Source organism: Ranitomeya imitator, chromosome 2 (genome assembly GCF_032444005.1).
Source record: "Ranitomeya imitator isolate aRanImi1 chromosome 2, aRanImi1.pri, whole genome shotgun sequence".
Classification (NCBI taxonomy): Eukaryota; Metazoa; Chordata; class Amphibia; order Anura; family Dendrobatidae; genus Ranitomeya; species Ranitomeya imitator.
In genome coordinates, this window is record NC_091283.1 from 388,817,796 (window position 1) to 388,840,423 (window position 22,628).

Below are 22,628 nucleotides of genomic sequence, written 5' to 3' on the forward strand. Positions count from 1 at the left end.
ACATGGCTCTGCTCTGTGCCTCCCGTACACACATACACGGCTCTGCTCCGTATACCTCCTACACACATGGACTGTTACATCCACCCTGTAAACCCCTCCTGACCCCACAGAAACTTCCCCTCATCCAACACCATGACAACCAGCACAGCAGAGTCCTGCAGACACTGAGGCCCCTGATCATGTGACCCCTGACTCCTCCCCTCCTGTGACCTCATCACAGGTCCTGTGCGCACAGAACAGCCATATATGTGGTGTGCGGCTCTGCAGGTGGAGGTAGGTGCTGGAGATTCCCCGTTACTGGGTTCAGAGGACATTAACCCCCTCAGTGCTGGGCCTGTGATAAATCTCTGTATGTGACTATAATGGGACTGTGTGTTATACCGGGGGGCAGGACGGGGCCATGACTGGATGTAGTGATCATGTGACGCCGGTAACAGCTCCGGAGATTTCTTACATGGGATCTTTATGATGTTACATCGTCATCTTCTCCCCATTCAGGTCCCTACAATATCGGATCCTCTCAGTGGAGATCTTCTATATAAGAGAATTCTCCTGAGTGACCCTACAAGGATGGATAGGGACAGGGACAAGATGGCGGAGAGGATATTACACCTCACCCTAGAGATCCTCTTCCGGCTTACTGGAGAGGTGAGAGATTCTGATGACGTCACATTACATCATTCTTATCTATGGGAATAACAGATGGACAGAACTGGAGAGGTGAGGACTCTGGAAATGTCTGTAGTGAGATTTATTAATGTGTCTCTCCATAACCAGGATTACACAGTAGTGAAGAAGACCTCTAGTGAGCGCTGTCAGGCCCCTGTGTCTGAGGGATGGGGAAGACCCCTGAGCCCAATCATGGGGCCTCTACCTCACCCCCTGATACATGAAGACATCAATGACCAGAAGATCCTAGAACTCACCTACAAGATGATTGAGCTGCTGACTGGAGAGGTGACACTGCTGGGAATGCTGGGACATTATACAGTAACGCTATGGAGGGATCGGGGGATGACGGTATCATTGTATGTGTCAGGTTCCTATAAGGTGTCAGGATGTCGCCGTCTATTTCTCCATGGAGGAGTGGGAGTATTTAGAAGGACACAAAGATCTGTACAAGGACATCATGATGGAGGTTCCCCAGCCCCTCACATCACCAGGTAATAGACAGGACTAAATACACACGGCCTATAATTATCTGTATGTAAAGAATGAATTCAGTCCCTGTATGTGTTTCCTCCAGTTCTATCCAGTGAGAGGACACCAGAGAGATGTCCCCGTCCTCTTCTTCCACAGGACTGTAAACAAGAAGATCTTGATGTTCCTGAGGATCATCAGGTAGATGGAGAGAAGGTGTCATGAGATCTCCCCTATGATGATGTGTAGAAGGCTGTCAAGGTCTTGTGTTCAGTCTTGTTTTATCCACCAGTATTACACACTGAATACCCAACTAATTAGAGACATTGGCCATTTTATGATTGGAGCTTCTCTATATGAAACTGAAACTCCTAGCCTTAGGGGGGTTCTATTGTCATAAAAGATAGAAGGGTCTCTTTAAGGTTCAAGATCTTGGCCTTAGGAGGCCTTATTTTAATACAGAAATGTTAACAACATTCAGATTAATGTTAAATAATTTTTTGGATTGGTGCAATTGTTTGGCCTGTCACTCCAGTAAGAACCCTACTCTAGGCCTTTTTAGGATTCCGGGTTCTTTGAATCTCTTGACTTCTGCCTCCTTTAACATTCTAAGTGTTAGTAGATCCCGCACCCTACTAGATAGGTGTCTCAAATAATGTGGCCATTCGGTGTATGTTTTATACTTGGTGGAGAGGACTGGTTGGATTTTTACTGACCTTCAGCTATGTGGCAACTTCCGCTATCATTTGTGGTCGTCATATTAATTGATGATCTTTTTTGCTGTTGGTCTGTTCCTGCAGCTGTTTGATGTCTTTCGTTCTTCAACATAATTTCACCAAACGTCTTTATCTGTCTGTGAATTTTACAATTTTTATTTTTTAGGGTAAATATGTGAAATGTGAAAATACTACGGAGACATATATGAGGGGTGATGGGTGGTGTAAAGAGGAGATTCCTACAGATAACTGCACAGGTGAGTAGTGACCACTAAATGCAGACTGTTACAGATTTTTCTCATTCACTGGCTTGTGGAATCATATGTTGATTTTCTTAAGTTATATTCATAGAGAATTTTTAATAATAGATTTTATAAGCAAAGATTTAGCAGTTAAAAAAGGAATACACTATTATACACAGACGTCTCTCCTCCACAGCTATAACTGTTGTGAATTCTGTTGTCAAGCTCCCTCCTGTGGTCATGAATGGTACTTCGGCTGGTTCTGTCGATGGGCTTCCTCTGGTGGCTGTGAGTGGAGCTGCTGCTTCTGAGTTTCCTTCCACAGGTGACGAGGTTAATTCGTTAGCTGGCTGCTCTATTTAACTCCACTTAGATCTTTGCTCCATGCCACCTGTCAATGTTCCAGTATTGGTCTAGTTCGCTCCTGGATCGTTCTTGTGACCTGTCTTCCCAGCAGAAGCTAAGTTCCTGCTTGTTTTTCTCTGGTTTGCTATTTTTCTGTCCAGCTTGCTATTTTGATTTTTGTCTTGCTTGCTGGAAGCTCTGGGACGCAGAGGGAGCGCCTCCGCACCGTGAGTCGGTGCGGAGGGTCTTTTTGCGCCCTCTGCGTGGTCTTTTGGTAGTTTTTGTGCTGACCGCAAAGTTACCTTTCCTATCCTCTGTTTGTTCAGTAAGTCGGGCCTCTCTTTGCTATATCTATTTCATCTCTGTGTTTGTAATTTTCATCTTATCTCACAGTCATTATATGTGGGGGGCTGCCTTTTCCTTTGGGGAATTTCTCTGAGGCAAGGTAGGCTTTATTTTTCTATCTTTAGGGCTAGCTAGTTTCTTAGGCTGTGACGAGTTGCATAGGGAGCGTTAGGAGCAATCCACGGCTATTTCTAGTGTGTGTGATAGGATTAGGGATTGCGGTCAGCAGAGTTCCCACGTCCCAGAGCTTGTCCTGTATTATTAGTAACTATCAGGTCATTCCGTGTGCTCTTAACCACCAGGTCCATTATTGTCCTAACCACCAGGTCATAACAGTACAGGTGGCACAAAGTATTAATGCATCTCAATAGAGGGATAAGAGAAGTTCTGAGACCATTTTTTTTCTCTTTGCAGTGTGTTTTGTCTCTCTTTTCCCCTTTACCTCTGGGTGGTTCAGGATACAGGTGTAGATATGGACATTCAAGGTCTGTCCTCTTGGATGGATAATCTCACTGCAAGGGTACAAAACATTCAAGATTTTGTGGTTCAGAATCCGATGTCAGAGCCTAGGATTCCAATTCCTGATTTGTTTTTTGGGGATAGATCTAAGTTTCTGAATTTCAAAAATAATTGTAAATTGTTTCTTGCTTTGAAGCCTCGCTCCTCAGGTGACCCTGTTCAACAAGTGAAAATCATTATTTCTTTGTTACGTGGTGACCCTCAAGACTGCGCATTTTCCCTTGCGCCAGAAGATCCGGCATTGCGTAATGTTGATGCGTTTTTTCTGGTGCTTGGATTGCTTTATGATGAACCAAATTCAGTGGATCAGGCAGAGAAAATCTTGCTGGCTCTGTTTCAGGGTCAGGATGAGGTAGAGATATATTGTCAGAAGTTTAGGAAGTGGTCTGTACTCACTCAGTGGAATGAATGTGCCCTGGCAGCAATTTTCAGAAAGGGTCTCTCTGAAGCCCTTAAGGATGTCATGGTGGGATTTCCCATGCCTGCCGGTCTGATTGAGTCTATGTCTATGGCAATTCAGATCGATCGACGCTTGCGTGAGCGTAAAGCTGTGCACCATTTGGCGGTATTGTCTGAGTATAGACCTGAGCCTATGCAATGTGATAGGACTTTGACCAGAGCTGAACGGCAAGAACACAGACGTCGGAATGGGCTGTGTTTTTACTGTGGTGATTCCACTCATGCTATCTCCGATTGTCCTAAGCGCACTAAGCGTTTCGCTAGGTCTGCCACCATTGGTACGGTACAGTCGAAATTTCTTTTGTCCGTTACTCTGATTTGCTCTTTGTCATCCTATTCTGTTATGGCATTTGTGGATTCAGGCGCTGCCCTGAATTTGATGGACTTGGAGTTTGCTAGGCGCTGTGGTTTTTTCTTGGAGCCCTTGCGGTATCCTATTCCATTGAGAGGAATTGATGCTACGCCTTTGGCCAAGAATAAGCCTCAGTACTGGACCCAATTGACCATGTGCATGGCTCCTGCACATCAGGAGGATATTCGCTTTTTGGTGTTGCATAATCTGCATGATGTTGTCGTTTTGGGGTTGCCATGGCTACAGGTCCATAATCCAGTATTGGATTGGAAATCTATGTCTGTGTCCAGCTGGGGTTGTCAGGGGGTACATGGTGATGTTCCATTTTTGTCTATTTCGTCATCCACCCCTTCTGAAGTCCCGGAGTTTTTGTCAGATTACCGGGATGTATTTGATGAGCCCAAATCCAGTGCCCTACCTCCTCATAGGGATTGCTATTGTGCTATTAATTTGATTCCTGGTAGTAAGTTTCCTAAGGGCCAACTGTTCAATTTATCTGTGCCAGAACACGCCGCTATGCGGAGTTATATAAAGGAATCCTTGGAGAAGGGTCATATTCGCCCGTCGCCGTCACCATTGGGAGCAGGGTTCTTTCTTGTGGCCAAGAAGGATGGTTCTTTGAGACCTTGTATTGATTACCGCCTTCTTAATAAGATCACAGTCAAATTTCAGTACCCTTTGCCGCTGCTGTCTGATTTATTTGCTCGGATTAAGGGGGCTAGTTGGTTCACCAAGATAGATCTTCGTGGTGCGTATAATCTTGTGCGTATTAAACAGGGCGATGAATGGAAAACAGCATTTAATACGCCCGAGGGCCATTTTGAGTACCTGGTTATGCCATTCGGGCTTTCCAATGCTCAATCAGTATTTCAGTCCTTTATGCAAGACATCTTCCGAGAGTACCTGGATAAATTCCTGATTGTATATTTGGATGATATTTTGGTCTTCTCGGATGATTGGGAGTCTCACGTGAAGCAGGTCAGAATGGTGTTCCAGGTCCTTCGTGCGAATTCTTTGTTTGTGAAGGGGTCAAAGTGTCTCTTTGGAGTTCAGAAGGTTTCATTTTTGGGTTTCATTTTTTCCCCTTCTACTATTGAGATGGACCCTGTTAAAGTCCAGGCCATTTATGATTGGACTCAGCCGACATCTGTGAAGAGTCTGCAAAAGTTCTTGGGCTTTGCTAATTTTTATCGTCGCTTCATCAGTAATTTTTCTAGTGTTGCTAAACCGTTGACTGATTTGACCAAGAAGGGTGCTGATGTGGTCAATTGGTCTTCTGCGGCTGTGGAAGCTTTTCAGGAGTTGAAGCGTCGTTTTTCTTCTGCCCCTGTGTTGTGCCAGCCAGATGTTTCGCTCCCGTTTCAGGTCGAGGTTGATGCTTCTGAGATTGGAGCAGGGGCTGTTTTGTCGCAAAGAAGTTCTGATGGCTCGGTGATGAAACCATGTGCCTTCTTTTCTAGAAAGTTTTCGCCTGCTGAGCGCAATTATGATGTTGGCAATCGAGAGTTGTTGGCCATGAAGTGGGCATTCGAGGAGTGGCGTCATTGGCTTGAAGGAGCCAAGCATCGCGTGGTGGTCTTGACGGATCACAAGAATTTGACTTATCTCGAGTCTGCCAAACGGTTGAATCCTAGACAGGCTCGATGGTCGCTATTTTTCTCCCGTTTTGATTTTGTGGTTTCGTACCTTCCGGGCTCTAAGAATGTGAAGGCTGATGCCCTGTCAAGGAGTTTTGTGCCCGACTCTCCGGGTGTTCCTGAGCCGTCGGGTATTCTCAAAGAGGGGGTAATTTTGTCTGCCATCTCCCCTGATTTGCGGCGGGTGCTGCAAAAATTTCATGCTGATAGACCTGACCGTTGCCCAGCGGAGAAACTGTTTGTCCCTGATAAATGGACTAGTAGAGTTATCTCTGAGGTTCATTGTTCGTTGTTGGCTGGTCATCCTGGAATCTTTGGTACCAGAGATTTGGTGGCTAGATCCTTTTGGTGGCCGTCTTTGTCACGGGATGTGCGTTCTTTTGTGCAGTCCTGTGGGACTTGTGCTTGGGCTAAACCCTGCTGTTCTCGTGCCAGTGGGTGGCTTTTGCCCTTGCCGGTCCCGAAGAGGCCCTGGACGCATATTTCTATGGATTTTATTTCGGATCTCCCTGTCTCTCAAAAGATGTCGGTCATTTGGGTGGTTTGTGATTGCTTCTCTAAGATGGTCCATTTGGTACCCTTGTCTAAATTGCCTTGCTCCTCTGATTTGGTGCCATTGTTTTTCCAGCATGTGGTTCGTTTACATGGCATTCCGGAGAACATCGTTTCGGACAGAGGTTCCCAGTTTGTTTCGAGGTTTTGGCGGTCCTTTTGTGCTAGGATGGGCATTGATTTGTCTTTTTCCTCGGCTTTCCATCCTCAGACTAATGGCCAAACCGAACGAACTAATCAGACTTTGGAAACATCTGAGATGCTTTGTTTCTGCTGATCAGGATGATTGGGTGTCCTTTTTGCCTTTGGCTGAGTTCGCCCTTAATAATCGGGCCAGCTCGGCTACTTTGGTTTTGCCGTTTTTCTGCAATTCTGGTTTCCATCCTCGTTTCTCTTCAGGGCAGGTTGAGTCTTCGGACTGTCCTGGTGTAGATACTGTGGTGGATAGGTTGCAGCAGATTTGGACTCATGTGGTGGACAATTTGACATTGTCCCAGGAGAAGGCTCAATGTTTCGCTAACCGCCGGCGCTGTGTGGGTCCCCGACTTCGTGTTGGGGATTTGGTTTGGTTGTCGTCTCGTTATGTTCCTATGAAGGTTTCCTCTCCTAAGTTTAAGCCTCGTTTCATTGGTCCGTATAAGATTTCTGAGGTTCTCAATCTTGTGTCATTTCGTTTGACCCTTCCAGCTTCTTTTGCCATTCATAATGTATTCCATAGGTCGTTGTTGCGGAGATACGTGGCGCCTGTGGTTCCATCCGTTGATCCTCCTGCCCCGGTGTTGGTTGAGGGGGAGTTGGAGTATGTGGTGGAGAAGATTTTGGATTCTCGTATTTCGAGACGGAAACTCCAGTACCTGGTCAAGTAAAAGGGTTATGGTCAGGAAGATAATTCCTGGGTCTTTGCCTCTGATGTTCATGCTGCCGATCTGGTTCGTGCCTTTCATTTGGCTCGTCCTGGTCGGCCTGGGGGCTCTGGTGAGGGTTCGGTGACCCCTCCTCAAGGGGGGGGGGTACTGTTGTGAATTCTGTTGTCAAGCTCCCTCCTGTGGTCATGAATGGTACTTCGGCTGGTTCTGTCCATGGGCTTCCTCTGGTGGCTGTGAGTGGAGCTGCTGCTTCTGAGTTTCCTTCCACAGGTGACGAGGTTAGTTCGTTAGCTGGCTGCTCTATTTAACTCCACTTAGATCTTTGCTCCATGCCACCTGTCAATGTTCCAGTATTGGTCTAGTTCGCTCCTGGATCGTTCTTGTGACCTGTCTTCCCAGCAGAAGCTAAGTTCCTGCTTGTTTTTCTCTGGTTTGCTATTTTTCTGTCCAGCTTGCTATTTTGATTTTTGTCTTGCTTGCTGGAAGCTGTGGGACGCAGAGGGAGCGCCTCCGCACCGTGAGTCGGTGCGGAGGGTCTTTTTGCGCCCTCTGCGTGGTCTTTTTGTAGTTTTTGTGCTGACCGCAAAGTTACCTTTCCTATCCTCTGTTTGTTCAGTAAGTCGGGCCTCTCTTTGCTATATCTATTTCATCTCTGTGTTTGTAATTTTCATCTTATCTCACAGTCATTATATGTGGGGGCTGCCTTTTCCTTTGGGGAATTTCTCTGAGGCAAGGTAGGCTTTATTTTTCTATCTTTAGGGCTAGCTAGTTTCTTAGGCTGTGACGAGTTGCATAGGGAGCGTTAGGAGCAATCCACGGCTGTTTCTAGTGTGTGTGATAGGATTAGGAATTGCGGTCAGTAGAGTTCCCACATCCCAGAGCTTGTCCTGTATTATTAGTAACTATCAGGTCATTCCGTGTGCTCTTAACCACCAGGTCCATTATTGTCCTAACCACAAGGTCATAACATATAACATTCTTCTGGGCCTTTGAAAAATGCAGTTAGGTCCATATATATTTGGACAGAGACAACATTTTTCTAATTTTGGTTATAGACATTACCACAATGAATTTTAAACAAAACAATTCAGATGCAGTTGAAGTTCAGCCTTTCAGCTTTCATTTGAGGGTATCCAGAATAAAATTGGATGAAGGGTTTATGAGTTTCAGCTCCTTAACATGTGACACCCTGTTTTTAAAGGGACCAAAAGTAATTGGACAGATTAAATAATTTTAAATAAAATGTTCATTTCTAGTACTTGGTTGAAAACCCTTTGTTGGCAATGACTGCCTGAAGTCTTGAACTCATGGACATCACCAGACGCTGTGTTTCCTCCTTTTTAATGCTCTGCCAGGCCTTCACTGTGGTGGTTTTCAGTTGCTGTTTGTTTGTGGGCCTTTCTGTCTGAAGTTTAGTCTTTAACAAGTGAAATGCATGCTCAATTGGGTTGAGATCAGGTGACTGACTTGGCCATTCAAGAATATTCCACTCCTTTGCTTTAATAAACTCCTGGGTTGATTTGGCTTTATGTTTTGGGTCATTGTCCATCTGTAGTTCGAAACGTCGACCAATCAGTTTGGCTGCATTTGGCTGGATCTGAGCACACAGTATGTCTCTGAATACCTCAGAATTCATTCAGCTGCTTCTGTCCTGTGTCACATCATCAATAAACACTAGTGACCCAGTGCCACTGGCAGCCATGCATGCTCAAGCCATTACACTGCCTCCGCCATGTTTTACAGAATATGTGGTATGCTTTTGATCATGAGCTGTACCACGCCTTCGCCATACTTTTCTCTTTCCATCATTCTGGTAGAGGTTGATCTTGGTTTCATCTGTCCAAAGAATGTTCTTCCAGAACTGTGCTGGCATTTTTAGATGTTTTTTAGCAAAGTCCAGTCTAGCCTTTTTATTCTTGATGCTTATGAGTGGCTTGCACCGTGCAGTGAATCCTCTGTATTTACATTCATGCAGTCTTCTCTTTATGGTAGATTTGGATATTGATACGCCTACCTCTTGGAGAGTGTAGTTCACTTGGTTGGCTGTTGTGAAGGGGTTTCTCTTCACCATGGAGATTATTCTGCAATCATCCACCACTGTTGTCTTCCATGGGCACCCAGGTCTTTTTGCATTGATGAGTTCACCAGTGCTTTCTTTCTTTCTCAGGATGTACCAAACTGTAGATTTTGCCACTCCTAATATTGTAGCAATTTCTCGGATGTTTTTTTTTCTGTTTTTGCAGCTTAAGGATGGCTTGCTTCACCTGCATGGAGAGCTCCTTTGACCGCATGTTTACTTCACTGCAAAACCTTCCAAATGCAAGCACCACACCTCAAATCAACTCCAGGCCTTTTATCTGCTTAATTGAGAATGCCATAACGAAGGGATTGCCCACACCTGTCCATGAAATAGCCTTGGAGTCAATTGTCCAATTACTTTTGGTCCCTTTAAAAACAGTGTGGCACATGTTAAGGAGCTGAAACTCCTAAACCCTTCATCCAATTTTATTGTGGATACCCTCAAATGAAAGCTGAAAGTCTGAACTTCAACTGCATCTGAATTGTTTTGTTTAAAATTCATTGTGGTAATGTCTAGAACCAAAATTAGAAAAATGTTGTCTCTGTCCAAATATATATGGACCTAACTGTATATACGGTATACACTGTGTGCAGAATTATTAGGCAAGTTGTATTTCAGAGGATTATTTTTATTATTGATCAACAACTATGTTCTCAATCAACCCAAAAGACTCAAAAATATCAAAGCTTAATATTTTTGGAAGTTGGAGTGGGTTTTTTTTTTAGATTTGGCTATCTTTGGCCGGTTTCACACGGCAGTGATGAATATTCATCACCTTAATGAGCGGTACCACATGACCGCTCACACAGGACGAGCTGCCGGCGCTGAGAGCAGGCATCGTGGGATTTGGGTGAGTATTTCTCTTCAAGTGGGCGGGCGCACAGGGGAGTGGGGTGGGGCGGGAGGTGACCCCAAACTTTAATTTGAACAAAAAAAAACTTTCATCCCTTCTCTCCTGCTAGCGCTGCTTTCAGCCCAGCAGGAGAGAAGGGATGAATGCCGGCTTCAGCACCACACGCAGGGGACAGCGGTTTTTGTAGTGCTGTCTCTCTTGCGGCGGTCCGTATGGTCCTCAGGCGGCACACGGCTGCCGCATGTGTGCCACATGAGCACAGGGACACAGATATTTCAGGTAATGATTTTTCTGGTACCGGAAATATCTGGACGTGTGAGACTGGCCTAAAGAGGATATCTGTTTGTGCAGGTAACTATTACTGTGCAGAATTATTAGGCAACTTAATAAAAACCAAATATATTCCCATCTCACTTGTTTGTTTTCACCAGGTAAACCAATATAACTGCACAAAGAAATAACCATTTCTGACATGCAAAAACAAAACCTCCCAAAATGAGTGACCAATATAGCCACCTTTCTTTATGATGACACTGAACAGCCTTCCATCGATAGATTCCGTCAGTTGATTGATCTGTTTATGATCAACATTGCGTGCAGCAGCCACCACAACCTCCCAGAGACTGTTCCGAGAGATGTACTATTTTCCCTCCCTGTAGATCTCACATTTTATGAGGGACCACAGGTTCTCTATGGGGTTCATATCAGGTGAACAAGGGGGCCATGTCATTATTTTTTCTTCTTTGAGACCTTTACTGGCCAGCCACGCTGTTGAGTAGTTGGAGGCATGTGATGGAGCATTGTCCTGCATGAAATTCATGTTTTTTCTTGAACGATACCGACTTCTTCCTGTACCACTGTTTGAAGAAGTTGTTCTCCCAGAAACTGGCAGTAGGTCTGGGAGTTGAGCTTCACTCCATCCTCAACCCGAAAAGGTCCAACAAGTTTATCTTTGATGATACCAGCCCATACCAGTACCCAACCTACACCTTGCTGGCGTCTGAGTCGGAGTGGAGCTCTTGCCTTTTACTGATCCAGCCTCAGGCCCATCAACAGTCACTCTCATTTCATCGGTCCATAAAACCTTTGAAAAGTCAGTCTTAAGATATTTCTTGTCCCAGTCTTGACGTTTTATCTTATGTTTCTTGTTCAAAGGTGGTCGTTTTTCAGCCTTCCTTACCTTGCCCATGTACCTGAGTATCGCACACCTTGTGCTTTTTGTTACTCCAGTAAGGTTGCAGCTCTGAAATATGGCATAACTGGTGGCAAATGGCATCTTGCCAGCTTCATGCTTGATTTTCCTCAATTCATGGGCAGTTATTTTGCGCCTTTTTTGCCCAACACGCTTCTTGCGACCCTGTTGGCTATTTGCCATGAAACGCTTGATTGTTCGGTGATCACGCTTCAAAAGTTTTACAATTTCAAGACTGCTGCATCCCTCTGCAAGACATCTCACAATTTTGGACTTTTCAGAGCCCGTCAAATCTCTCTTCTGACCCATTTTGCCAAAGGAAAGGAAGTTGCCCAATAATTACACCTTATATAGGGTTTGATGTCATTAGACAACACCCCTCCTCATTACAGAGATGCACATCACCTGATTTACTTAATTCGTAGTTGGCTCTCAAGCCTGAACTGCTTGGAGTAGGACAACATGTATAAAAAGTATCATGTGATCAAAATACAACTTGTCTAATAATTCTGCACAAAGTGTATACTCGAGTATAAGCCAACCCGAGTATAAGCCGAGAGGGGCACTTTCAGCCTAAAAAAAATGGGCTTAAAATCTCGGCTTATACTTGAGTATATATGGCACATCTGTATTCACAGTACTGTTTGAAACTGAACTCTGTGCTTAGTGCATGTGTCTATATATACTTTTGAAGCTTGTTAGTAGTGGGGATACTAACTTAGGACTCCTGATATGGAAGACAGAAATATTATCAGCAGAGGCATAAGGATTGTGGTCACAAAGGGTGTGACTGCGATCGGCCTTGTGCACTAGAGGGGCTTTTCAACGCCAGCCCAGCTGTTCTCACCTGCACATTCAGCTGAAATGTACTGTGGCTCCTAGAACCACCAGCTCTTTGTGCTGCAATAGCTATAGTGGCCGTCAGCCTATCAGAGGCCAGTAGGTGATGTCGGCATGCCTATTGCATGCAGCCCATGACGCTTCCATTTGCTGCCTGCCCTATTCTTTCATCACGTCTCCTTCCCCTCTTCGCAAGTGCTTTCTTTTTTCAGCCTCTTTTTTTTTTTTTTTTTTTACTGTCATGGACGAACGTGTTGGCACCCTTGAAGTTGTTCCAGAAAGTGAAGTATTTCACCCAGAAAATTATGGCAATTACACGTTTGTCCTTTGTGTGTATTCGAACAGCACAAAAAAACAGATGAAAAAGGCAAATTGGACATCCTTTCACACAAAACTCCAAAAATGGGCCAGACAAAATTGTTGGCACCCTTTACTTAATATTTGATTGCACACGCTTTGGAATAACTCCAATTAATCACTTCTTATAACCATCAACAAGCTTCTTACACCTCTCAACTGGAATTTTGGACCAATCTTCTTTGGCAAACTGCTCCAGGTATCTCCTATTGGAAGGGTGCCTTCTTATATCAGCAATTTTAAGGTCTCTCCACATGTGTTCAATGAGATTTAGATCCGGACTCATTGCTGACTGCTTCAGAACTCTGCAGCACTTTATTTCAATCCATTTGAGTTCTTCTTGAAGTATATTTGGGGTTATTGCCCTGCTGTAAGAACCATAACCTAGGATGTAAACCAAACTTTCTGATACTGGGCACTACATTGCAACCCATATTATTTTGGTAATCTTCAGATTCCATGATACCTTGCAGACTGTCAAGGCACCCAGTGCCAAATTCAGCAAGACAAACCCAAATCATCTTTGAACCTTCACCATATTTGACTGTAGGTACTGTGTTCTTTTCTTTCTAGACCTCATTCGTTTTTTTCAGTAAGCAGTAGAATGAAGTTCTTTACCAAAAAGCCCTATCATGGACTCATCTGTCCAAAAGACGCTTTCTCAGAAGGAATTTGGCTTATTCACGTACATTTTGGTAATCTGCAGTCTAGCTTTTTTATGTCTGTGTCAGCAGTGGGGTCCTCCTGGGTCTCCTGGCATAACATTTTATTCAAATTTTGACAGATAGTTCATGCTGACACTGATGCACCCTGAGCCCTCAGGACAGCATGAATTTCTTTGGAACTTGATTCGGACTGCTTGTCCCCCATTCGTACAATACTGCGTTTCAATCTTTCATCAATTTTTCTCTGCCATCCATGTTTAGGGAGATGAGCTACAGTGCCATGGGTTATAAACTTCTTGATTATGTTGCGCTCCATGGACAAAGGGCCAAAGATCTCTGCAGATGAACTTGTAACTTTGAGATTGTTAAACAATAGTGGATCTCAAGCCTTCAGACAGTTCTCTACTCTTTCGGTTCCCCATGCTTAGTGTGGTACACACAGACACAGAATGCAAAGATTCATATTGCCCACATCTGTTAAAAGACACAGGTGAGCTTGGACAAGCATCACATGCTTGAAACAAAGTGGTTTACAACAATTTTGGAAATATACAAACAATTTTGTCTGGCCCATTTTGGAGGTTTTGGTCAAATTATGTCCAATTTGTAATTTTTCCTCTTTTTTTTGTGTATTTGCAATAATTGTCTGTGAGAAATACTTGTTTTCTGGGACAATTTCAAGGATGCCAACACTTTTGATCATGACTGTATTTTTTTATTGTATTACTAAATGATGTGGGACGCTATTACAGGATACTGGCCAGGAAGGATAACCTTATTACAGGGGTCCATTAATTTGACCAAATTTTTTTTTTAATCGGATATTTTTTACTAAAGTTTTCAGAACATAACAGAATTTTCACCAAACTACCCCACAATCTTTTCCCCCATTCCCAACCGCTCCCCCCACCCAACCCAGGTCCAATGATAAAATATATCACAAGAAAAATACAGACATAGATAAGGCACATATCCCAAGGCACCAGTCATGGAGTACAACTAAATCACTTTCAGGGTGATATAAACATGGTATCACGAGAATAAACTTACAGACGATAAGCCTGGAATATGCAACCATCCTGCCCAAATTTTCTCAAACACTGCCGGTCTGCCCCGTTTAAGATGAATGGCCTTCTCTCTGCATAGTATGAGGTTTAGCTTATTTACATATTCTTTCCTCGTGGGAACTTTATCTGGATTTGACCAAATTTTAAACCTGGGCCCATAGGACTCTAGTTACTCCACTGATTGCCAGTCAACCATAGGCTGCACCTTTATGTCATAGAGAATTTCCTCAACCTTAGAATCTCAATTTTTCTTTGCAAGCGTAATATACAAATCCATACAGATCTATCTCTACATGTCAGTATATTATTACAAGTGCTGAAAAGTTACTGTCAGTTTTTCCCACAAAGTTACTTGTGAAAATAAATGTGCAAAACAATTAAACATGGACATATTTTCTGACCATATAATCATAACAACCTGTTTAATACAGTGAACATATTTTTGGACATCTGTAATTAGTGTGAATAAAGTTGGTGAAATTGTTGTTATCCCTGTAGGTTTTTAGAATTGAAAAAAACCCGCATCATACAGAACTTAGGGTTTTTTAATTCTAAAAAAGGAATCATAATTGCACCGAGATCAAGCCTATAATGAGCAGTGAGGCCACTCTTGGTTGCATTTGCATCAGTTGTGCAGCATATCTGTTTTGGGCATGAATTCTGTTTTTAGCATGGAACAAATGAGTTAAACTTTAGATCACAAGTCTGAACCCAGCCTATCACTGAACACCAGAAGGAAAGCAGACATGACCATTTGTGATCAGATTTACAGATGAAATTCACTCATTTTTTACCAATGCATCTGAGAGGAAAAAATGGATGTCACTCAGATGCCATCCGTGTATCATCTAAGTGCTGCACATTTTTTTTTTTTTAAATATATAATTTTTTTTTCTTTTTAAGAAGGAAAAAAAGCAGTTGATACCAAGATTGTAAAAGCTGACACATGAACCGAAAATGCATCCGTCTCTGAAAAAAATAATTTTTGTCAAATATGACCAAAAAAGGATGGGTGTATGAGGCCTAAGGCCTTCTTTATAAGACTCCACTGAATGTATAACAGGAAAAGATTGGTGAGGTGCACACTGAAATATAAACATATGGAGAAGACCTCTTCCACAGTGAAAAATTGAAAGGCAACCACCTAGTGGCCTATCATCATAATCGAATAGTCCCTACTTCTTAAGCTACTGTTTTAGTCAGATATTAATTGAATTGCATTGCAAGTTGCAAGGATATGTTTTAAAATATAAATATGAATATAATTTTAGGACACTCTTAATGAAAAATAATAAAATCAGTCTTTTTCTTTGCAGATGACTATACCGGGAGTTCAGAGGGAAATCTGATATTTTCAAATTTCATAGCATATGATCATGTTATCACACCTGATACATGTGAAGAACATACCACTATTCTAGATACACTTCCAGCTCTTCACAGCAAAGATATAGCTGGAGTCCTTTCTTCTGCTTCATCAAAGACCATTAAACAAAAGAAAAATCTCAGGAGAGCTGTTAAACAACAAATAGCTCACATAAGGGAGAAGACATTTTCATGTTCAGAATGTGGGAAAAATTTCAATTGGAAAGCAAATCTTACTAGACATCAGAGAATTCACACAGGGGAGAAGCCCTATTTTTGTTCAGAATGTGGGAAATGTTTTAGTCAAAAAACAAATTTTGTTACACATCAGAGAATCCACACAGGAGAGAAGCCATTTTCATGTTTAGAATGTGGGAAATGTTTTAGTGAAAAATTCAAACTTGTTAGACATCAGAGAACTCACACAGGGGAAAAGCGATTTTCATGTTTGGACTGTGGGAAATGCTTTATTTGGAAAGCAAGTCTTGTTGCACATCAGAGAATTCACACAGGGGAGAAGCCATTTTCATGTTCAGAATGTGGGAAATGTTTTAATTGGAAAGCAAATCTTGTTGCACATCAGATAATTCACAAGAGTGAGAAGTCATTTTCATGTTCAGAATGTGGGAAATGTTTTAATTATAAAGCAAATCTAGTTACGCATCAGAGAATTCACACAGGGGAATAGTAATTTTCATGTCTAAAATGTGGGAAATGTTTTGATTGGAAAGCATATCTAGTTTCACATCAGAGAGTTCACACATGGGAGAAGTCATGTTCATGAAACCCTTTTCATGTTCAGAGTGATGAAAATATTTTACCAATAAAACAGGTCTTTTTAGACATTAGAAAAGACACAGGAGAGAAGCCATTTTCATGTTTAGAATGTGTAAATTGTTTTCTCAAGAAGTCAGATCTTGCTAGACAGCAGAGAACTCACACGGAAAAAACATTTTCATGTTCAAATTGTGGAAAATGTTTTATTCATAGAACAAAGCTAAGACATCAGCGAATTCATGAAGGGGAGTAGCCACTTTATTGATAGTTTTTACAAGGGTAAATTCAGGTTATATTCCATTAAAGTCACTTGTCTAAAAATGAAAGTGAAAGCATTTTAGAGCACTAAATGATTATTAGAAAATGTATACAATTGGCAATGACCAATAAGTTAATTAGTATACAAATAATACAGATGCAACAATTATTAACTCCCTCACAGCATTTAACATATATTTACGTCATGGTCGGGAAGGGGTTCCCGCAAAATGACGTAAATTTACATCATGGCGATCATGCAGGCACAGTACAGTGTCCGCACGCAAAAGTAAACTACCGGATTAAATGAAAGCCGAATCTCAGCTATCAGTGCCATGAGCGATGCTCACACTGCCCTGGGCATTTCAACCCCCTAAATGCCGCGATCAATATCAATCTATTAAAAAATTCACAGATAAATTAATTGGGTTGTAAATAGTTTCATTATGTAATTACCACAGTATCCTATTTATATCAAATTCAAATGGGTAACGTTAGAAGATGGGAGTGCTGACAAGTATGTAATATAATACAGCCTTATTTCTCATGTACCATGTTCAACAAATGAGGTGCAGAAAAAAATTTTGGAAGTTGACACAAAATTTATTAAAACTATAGTTTATTAATTATACAAAACATGATTAAAATGTTCAGGAACATACAAATGCTGGAAAGATGGAGGTTGAATGAAGGGTCACTACTGACATCTATGGCAGACAATTTTAGGTATAACAGTAATTAATAATGCCAAATGACAACCAATATGTGAGTCGCAAATTGTTTGCATAAGTGAAAATAAATGTCAACACCAAAATATTATATGAAGTTAAGTGCTTAGTACAGAAAAATCATTCACAAAAGCATTTGTCAATTAATGCCATCACTATTACAATTGACCATTAGATGGTACTATAGCTCCAAAAAATTGAAAAAAAGATCAAGCCAAGATCAAGCCGACACAGCTGTAACAGCGTCTCATATATTAATCCTAAAGTACAATCTCAAGACAGTAATGTTTAGGCTGTATACATAATATAAAGTGCAATGTCTTATCAAAATAAATACATATTAATACATAAAAGAACCCAAATTTTGTCCTGCAGGCTGGAAAACGCAAGTGGCTGATGAGATTTCTGAATAGGATTTTAAACAATGCAATTAATAATTACCTGGATAACTCAGTGTCCGCTGCCTGTGTTGCTGTCAGGACCTAAACCTCCAGCCCCGACGAGCGCGTTTCGCCTCCCTGCTTCTTCAGGATCAATAGCAATCTATTAAGAAATTCACAGATAAATTAGTTAGGTTCTAAATAGTTTTATTATGTAATTACAACGGTATCCTATTTATATCAAATTCATGGATAACATTAGAAGAGAGAGTGCTGACAAGTATATAATATATAAACATAAATAAAAAAGAGGTGAACATAAAAAAGGAATAATGTCATCCTAGGGCAAAAGAGTTCTCAAATTCAAAAATAATAAATCAAAACTTTCATCACATGACATAGAATAGAAAAATAGTTCAATATACCTGATGGTTGGTATCACTAATCTTATATAACCTATATGCTTTCTATATATATATATATATATATATATATATATATATATATATATATATATATATATATATATATATATATATATATATATATATATATATATATATATATATATATATATATAAAAATATATAGGGACTGCAGTCGGGAGTGGTTTCAAGTGTCTTCATTGGTGTTCTTTTGATTACTGCTGTCTGCACCATTTTGTATGCTTAACAAAGACTTGTATTTGGTTGAATCATTGCACCTCGTATGGCAGAATAAAAGATTTATTTGCATCACCCAAGCTAATACTTATTTTCCAATTTTTTTTCACCTGAACTCTTTGGAGTTTGGGGAGGCACATCTACTTGTAGGTATGGAAAACCGGGTTCTTGTGTGTCCAAATGATCAGCTTCTGACCAGAGAAAGGGAGAACCCGACCAGAAGTTTTCAAAGAGGAAAGCGACTTGGTGTCTTACATCTTACATCTTTCCCCGGATCTCATCAACAACTGGACTTCTTCTCCCTCGGTGGATCCGCCAGTTTCCAGACTTTCCACCAACACAGTCCTGCTGTCTGGCGGAGCATCTCTGAAAGATTCCAACGATAAATTCATAGAGTCCTTTGCTAAGTCGGCCTTCGAAGCAGCCGCGTCTGCCCTATGCCCGGCCTTTTCTTCCACCTGGGTTTCCAAGTCTATATCCAAATGGGCCAAACTACATCGGGGCATTCTGGCCGGAGCTCCTCCAGAACAGCTGGCGGAACTTGCCACCCAGATGTCTCCCGCTGGGGAATACTTGGTCTCTGCTCCCTGGACGCCGCATCTTGTGCCGCTCATGCGTCTAGTAATGTTGATGCCATCCATCGTACCGTTTGGCTCAAGGCCTGGCAGGCAGATTTGTCATCAAAGAAGTCCCTTATCAGTCTGCCTTTTCAGGGATCTCGTCTCTTCGGTTCCAAGCTGGACCAAATTATTAAGGACGCTACCGGGGGCACAAGCTCCTTTCTTCCCCAGTCCAAACCTCGCCGGAATGACTCTCGGCAAGACCCCAGCGCACTTCCCAATCTGGGCGGCCATCTCCTCTTTTTCAGGGACATCTGGATCTCCTCAGTGGAAGACGCATGGGTCAGGGAAGTGGTATCCTCAGGATACAAAATAGAGTTAATTTCTCAGCCCCGGGATTGTTTCTTCGAATCCCGCCCTCCAAGAGACCCCGCTTGTTGTGAATTCTGTGGTCAAGCTCCCTCCTGTGGTCATGAGTGGTACTTCGGCTGGTTCTGTCCGTGAGCTTCCTCTGGTGGATGTGAGTGGGGCTGCGGCTTCTGAGTTTCATTCCTCAGGTGACGAGGTTAAGTCGTTAGGTGCTGCTCTATTTAACTCCACCTAGTTCTTTGTTCCTGGCCTCCAGTTAATGTTCCAGTATTGGTCTTGCTCTCTCCTGGATCGTTCTTGTGGCCTGTCTTCACTGCATAAGCTAAGTTCTGCTTGTGTTACTTTTGTTTGCTATTTTTTCTGTCCAGCTTGCTATATTGGTTTTTCTTGCTTGCTGGAAGCTCTGGGACGCAGAGGGAGCACCTCCGTACCGTTAGTCGGTGCGTAGGGTCTTTTTGCGCCCTCTGCGTGGTTGTTTGTAGGTTTTTGTGCTGACCGCAAAGCTATCTTTCCTATCCTCGGTCTATTCAGTAAGTCGGGCCTCACTTTGCTAAAATCTATTTCACCTCTGTGTTTGTATTTTCATCTTTACTCACAGTCATTATATGTGGGGGGCTGCCTTTTCCTTTGGGGAATTTCTCTGAGGCAAGGTAGGCTTATTTTTCTATCTTCAGGGCTAGCTAGTTTCTCAGGCTGTGCCGAGGCGCCTAGGTCTGGTCAGGAGCGCTCCACGGCTACTTCTAGTGTGGTGTGATAGGATTAGGGATTGCGGTCAGCAGAGTTCCCACGTCTCAGAGCTCGTCTTATATTATTAGTAACTTTCAGGTCATTTTGTGTGCTCTTAACCACCAGGTCCATTGTGGTTCTGAATCACCAGTTCATAACACCCGCTCTAGTTCCGGGTTTCTTTGCAGCTATCGCTTCCCTCCTCAAATCCGGGGTAGTCGTTCCTGTTCCAGAAAAAGAGCGGTTCACATGGTTCTATTCGAATCTTTTCGTGGTACAGAAAAAAGACGGCAAGGTTCGTCCCATTCTGGATCTCAAATTGCTGAACAAGAGGGTTCGCCTGAGACACTTCAGGATGGAATCCCTTCGTTCAGTAATTTCTTCCATGGAGGCTCAGGAATTCCTGTGCTCCACAGACATCCAGGACACCTACCTCCATGTCCCGATGTTCCCGGGACATCACAGATTCCTGCGTTTTGCAGTACATTAGGAGCACTTTCAGTTTGTCGCCCTGCCGTTCGGCCTCGCAACCGCCCCCAGGGTTTTCACGAAGATCATGGCAGCGCTGATAGCCATCTTGAGGGTCAGAGGCCTGGTTCTCTTCCCGTACCTCGACGACATCCTCATCAAGGCCCCGTCTTTTTCTCAGGCTCACGAAAGTCTGTCCATCGTCCTCGACACCCTAGCCCATTTCGGGTGGCTTGTCAACCGGAAGAAGTCCTGCCTTATTCCTTCTCAGTGCCTTGTTTTTCTGGGCTTGCTCTTCGACACTCGTCAGACCAGAGTCTTCCTTCCCGAAGACAAGAGATCCATCCTTCGTCGGGAAGTTCGCTTGCTCCAGGGCCCTCGGCTTCCCTCCTTCCGATCAGCCATGAAGGTTCTGGGAAGGATGGTTGCCACATTAGAAGCGATTCCCTTTGCCCAATTTCACTCAAGACCTCTTCAGCAGGCCATCCTGTCACAGTGAGACAGGTCTGTCTTCTCCCTGGATCATCTGATCCGACTTTCTCCCCAGGTCAAGCAGTCCCTCAACTGGTGGCTGAGGTCACCTCTCATCTCCCAGGTCAGGTCCTTACTTCCAGTTCACTAGCAAGTGGTGACAACGGACGCCAGCCTGCTCGTCTGGGGTGCTGTGTTTTGCCACCTGACTGTTCAGGGTTGTTGGTCAGCGCAGGAGTCAACTCTGCCTATCAATGTCCTTGAGATTCGGGCCATCTTTCTGTCCCTTCTTCACTGGGAAAGGATTCTCAGGGGTCTACCAATCCGAATCCATATCCACGGCGGTGGCATATGTCAATAATCAGGGGGGGACCCGGAGTTCTCTGATCCTTCCCTGGGCAGAGGCAACGATTCCGGTGATACCCGCGGTGCATATCCTCGGCATGGACAATTGGGCCACCGACCTCAGCCGTGGGGGCCTCGCAGCAGGGGAATGGTCTTTGCATCAGGAGGTCTTCCATCAGATTTGTCTTCGATGGGGGACTCCGGACATGGACCTCACGGCGTCACGAATGAACAGGAAGGTTTGTCTCCAGGTCTCGCGACCCTCTCGCAGTGGGCGTCGACACTCTGGCCATTCCTTGGTCGCAGTTCGTGCTTCCCTATCTGTTTCCACCCCTTCCCTTGCTCCCCAAGCTTTTGAAAAAGATCAGGGCGGAAGGGGTGCCGGTCATTCTGATCGCTCCGGATTGGCCCAGGAGATCTTGGTTTGCAGACATCGTTAATCTCCTTGCGGATGCCCCCTGGTGCCTTCCAGACAGACCCGATCTGCTGTCCCAGGGTCCGATATGCCACCCGAATTCTCGGTCGCTCAATTTGACAGCGTGGCTGTTGAGACTGCAGTTCTAAGAGCGTCCGGCCTTTCGGACCGGGTGATTTATACTAAGATCCAGGCTAGTTAGCCTTCGTCTTCCAGGATCTACTATCGTACCTGGAAGGCTTACTTCTGTTGGTGCGAGTCTAACCGCATTTCACCCATGTCCTTTTCCCTGCCTTCCATTCTGGCCTTCCTTCAGACAGGTCTGGACTCGGGCCTGGCTCTTAGTTCCCTGAAGGGCCAGGTTTCTGTGCTCTCCATCCTTTTTCAGAAGACGTTGGCTTCTCGGCCACAGGTTAAGACCTTCCTTCAAGGAGTAGCCCACGCTGTCCCTCCTTACAGGGCCCTGTGGATTCATGGGATTTAAATCTTGTGCTGGATGTTCTGAGGGGTTCCCACTTTGAGCCTCTCAGGAAAGTTTCTCTGTCGGTTCTATCTTGGATGGTGGCCTTTCTTGTGGCCATCACTTCGATCCGCCGCGTTTCCGAGTTGGCGGCCCTTTCTTGCCAACCTCCGTTCTTGGTTATTCACCAAGACAAGGTGGACCTCAGGCCTCCGCCTTCCTTCCTTCCTAAGGGGGTTTCTACCTTCCACCTCAACGAGGACATCGTTCTACCTTCCTTTTGTTCAGCTCCGACTCATCCTCTGGAGCGATCGTTGAACAAGCTGGACCTTGTCAGGGCAGTGAGGATCTACCTGGCTAGAACAGCAGCTTTTCGGAAGACTGATTCTCTTTTCGTCATTCCTGATGGCATGCGTA

General features: G+C 43.6%; 1 protein-coding gene across 2 annotated transcripts; it reads left to right on the plus strand.

The window, feature by feature from the left end:
- The first annotated feature begins 224 nt into the window (after window positions 1-224).
- On the plus strand, window positions 225-18,227 carry LOC138664131 (oocyte zinc finger protein XlCOF8.4-like). Of its 2 annotated transcripts, XM_069750567.1 has the most exons (8): window positions 236-273; window positions 499-648; window positions 778-957; window positions 1,040-1,163; window positions 1,247-1,341; window positions 2,023-2,113; window positions 2,295-2,423; window positions 15,544-18,227. In XM_069750567.1, the coding sequence occupies exons 1-8, from the start codon at window positions 247-249 to the stop codon at window positions 16,278-16,280; spliced, it is 1,533 nt and encodes a 510-aa protein (XP_069606668.1). In that variant the 5' UTR covers window positions 236-246; the 3' UTR covers window positions 16,281-18,227. The 2 variants fall into 2 exon arrangements, with proteins under 2 accessions (XP_069606669.1, XP_069606668.1); XM_069750568.1 differs by lacking the exon at window positions 2,295-2,423 and having other exon boundaries at window positions 225-273.
- Window positions 18,228-22,628: the final 4,401 nt, after the last annotated feature.